This window comes from Octopus bimaculoides, chromosome 4, assembly GCF_001194135.2.
Source record: "Octopus bimaculoides isolate UCB-OBI-ISO-001 chromosome 4, ASM119413v2, whole genome shotgun sequence".
Classification (NCBI taxonomy): Eukaryota; Metazoa; Mollusca; class Cephalopoda; order Octopoda; family Octopodidae; genus Octopus; species Octopus bimaculoides.
The window spans coordinates 20,349,874-20,352,978 of NC_068984.1; the positions used below are offsets into that span (position 1 = coordinate 20,349,874).

General features: G+C 32.9%; 1 protein-coding gene across 1 annotated transcript in view; it reads left to right on the forward strand.

The window, feature by feature from the left end:
* Nucleotides 1-893: 893 nt before the first annotated feature.
* LOC106881596 (nuclear RNA export factor 1) overlaps nucleotides 894-3,105 on the forward strand; it is a 41,327-nt gene continuing 39,115 nt past the window's right edge. Inside the window, exon 1 of the mRNA XM_014932058.2 lies at nucleotides 894-1,260. Coding sequence (XP_014787544.1) covers nucleotides 1,194-1,260 — 67 coding nt within the window. The 5' untranslated portion in view covers nucleotides 894-1,193. The remainder of the gene's footprint in view (nucleotides 1,261-3,105) is intronic.

A 3,105-nucleotide genomic window follows, 5' to 3' on the forward strand; every position in this document is an offset into this window, starting at 1 on the left:
AGAGAGAGAGAGAGAGAGATCAAAACAGTTTGATTCTTAAATTTCGCACCACTCTTGTTCAATAAACACTGGAGTTAAATTTGCAAAGCTGTTTATTTCCTCCTTTCGATTTTTTATGTTTATTTCAGCGGATTACCAAACTGTCAGTTTGGTCTCCTAGCTAACGGTATATACATATATACGACGGGCTTCTTTCAGTTTCCCGTCTACCAAATCCACTCACAAGACTTTGGTCGGCTCAAGGCTATAGTAGAAGACATTTGCCCAAGGTGTCACGCAGTGGGACTGAACCCAGAGCTATGTGGTTGGTAAGCAAGCTACTTACCACCCAGCTACTCCTACGCCTATAGTTAACCACTTATACAGAAAAAGTAAGCATTATACCGCCCAGCATAAATAAAAGTTAACTTCATTATAGTTTTTCTGTAAAGACCTATTCTGACATTAAATAAGTCAACTTCCCAACTGTATAGTCCTTTGTTCGGTCCCACTGCGTGACACCTTGGGCAAATGTCTTCTACTATATCATTGGGTTGACTAAAGCCGTAAGAGTGGATTTAATAGACGGAAACTGAAAGAAGCCCATCGATATGTGTGTGGTCTTGTGTTTGTCCCCAGCTACCGAACTTAGCAAGGTACCACGCAGTGTGACTGAACTTAGGACCATGTGATTAGGTGCAAACTTCTCACCACACAGCCACGTTTATGTATTTGTTTTGCAAAGTTCCTGATGTGGAACAGTGTGTTGAAACAGATATTGTTATATTTCAGGATGGTCATTTTCTTTCTTTTTTTTTTTTCTTACCAAATAAACACATGCACTGTATATATTCGTTCAACACTTCAACTTCATTATTCTTATTTTATTGTCATTTGTCTGAAATCTTCCCTCACACATCCTGTTAACTCTCCAACGACACTCTGTCCCATGTATCACCTCCTGTTTTTGTTCAGTCCTTTAGAAAAAATGTAAACTAATTTGTTAAGTTCGAAAACTGGTCTAGAAATAAGAGAGCAGAAAAAAAAAAAAAAACTCATGATCACGTGGCACGAGTCATTCGAATAAATTGGCGTCTCGCTAAGTAGCTTGTTTACTCCAATCTATCCTTATTAATTCGTCCTGTTTTCTACATCGGTTTATTTTTCATATATATATACACGCATACAGATTCATTTTATTATATGAATTAATAATGAGTGGCCACCATCGTGGAAATTTCTCTGTTACGACTGGAAGAGACGGGTCCCGTTCAGTTTATGGTACGTAGTCACTAAAAATTTTATCTTCCCATTATGTATTTTTAACCTCACAACTAATTTTCTTCAATTATTTTATTACTAGTCTTCTATTAACATTTTTATTTATTAGTGATAGTCCTTGATATCCATAAAACCGAGCCTTCTTATTTTTAATTCAGATGTTTGATCAATTCTACTTATATTCATAAGGAAACATTAATGGCGTTTTCTTTCTCCCTTCTTACGACTTGTATTTAATTGTTATTGTTGCTGAACGTTTTTTCTTTCTTTCTACGTTTCTCTTGCGTTTTCACCTTAAAAATAAGTATTACAAAGTAGTAAAATATTCTTCAAATCTATTAATGATTTATTAATTAACATTTTTCTTAAAATCGTTGAAGAAATCGCCAATGAATGTAATTATAAATTCCAATTATCTTCTTTTATTGCCTCGAATTACGTTATGGAAATTCGTGTTGTAAATTAATTACTGCTTTTAACCTTTACAATATTGTCAGTTGTTGAACTGTACGTGGTTTTAAAATACGGATAGTCCGAATCTACCATTTGTTTCTTTTTTTTTATAATTTCGAAATAATTTTCTAATATTTTTATGGAAAAAAAAAATTGTGTATGTGGTGGTGGTGGTGGGGGTAATTAAAATTTTGTTTTTTCATAATCCTATCAAATCAATTATACAGAAGACCAGATCGAAAAAATTTTGTAAAAATTCGTAAAAATAAATAAGTTATGAGGGATTAGGGCCAAAATCTAAAATATTTATGAAATACAATGTTTCTTTTATCGAAACTGCAACCAATGGCTGATAGTAGTGATGTACTTACGTACCTATGTACCTACGATATTTGATTTGCTTTTATAACCTAAATATCTTCTGCATAATTATATTTTCATAGTTTTATTTATATCTGTATTTTAACGCAGTTCTTCATATATACGAATAGTTTTTAATGATGGCGTTAATATTAACACCAACAGTAATCCTATTGTTTAACGGGATATAAGCCTTTCATAAATGTAAATGACCTCTGATAATAAATACCATGGTTTTCCTAAGCATTCTACTCCACGCTGATCTATTTATTGTTTGTGATGTTTGTTCAACTAACATCGATAACTTCCAAGTTATCGATGTTCTCTTACTATGGACACATATGACGTGATGTAAAAATCAATATGTTGTGGCCATTTGTCGACATTATTAGCATTCCTGTAGAATAGAGTCGGAAATTATCTGGCTCGTCAAAAACCATTATTTCCTCGGATCTGTTTGCTTTAAGCATCGTAGATTAAGGGTCTGATATTTTTTTTGGTGGGGTGGGGGATTTTTTCTATTGTGTAAAGGGATTATAGCTTTCACGTGTTTTTTGTTTTCCAATTACTTCCATTATCTGGTTGTTTAACAATGAATGATCTCTAATATACAATAACAGTCACTTCATGATATATTATTTGCGATTTTAGTTTATAGTTCAAATTATCGATGTTCTTTTGCAATGTTTTGAAAGATACAGGTTGCTATTGGTTAAGACAATTACAGGTATTCTTGTTGAATAGAGTCGGAAATTATATAGTGTGGCAAAAATCGTAATTTATGGCAGTCTGTTTTAAGCGTCATACATTTACAAATCTGAAAAAAAATTTGCGGATTTTCATATCAGGATGCTCACATGTTGGATTTCCTCTATTTTTGACGGTGATTTTTCCAATTTTCTTTTCGAAATGATGGGGAAAATTTTAATGAAAATTTACGATTTCTACCGCCATATGGTTGTTACCCTACTTTCGTAAATTTTAGTTTCGATTTTATAAAGTTGATGAAGTAATCAGCTCTAGTCCCCATCC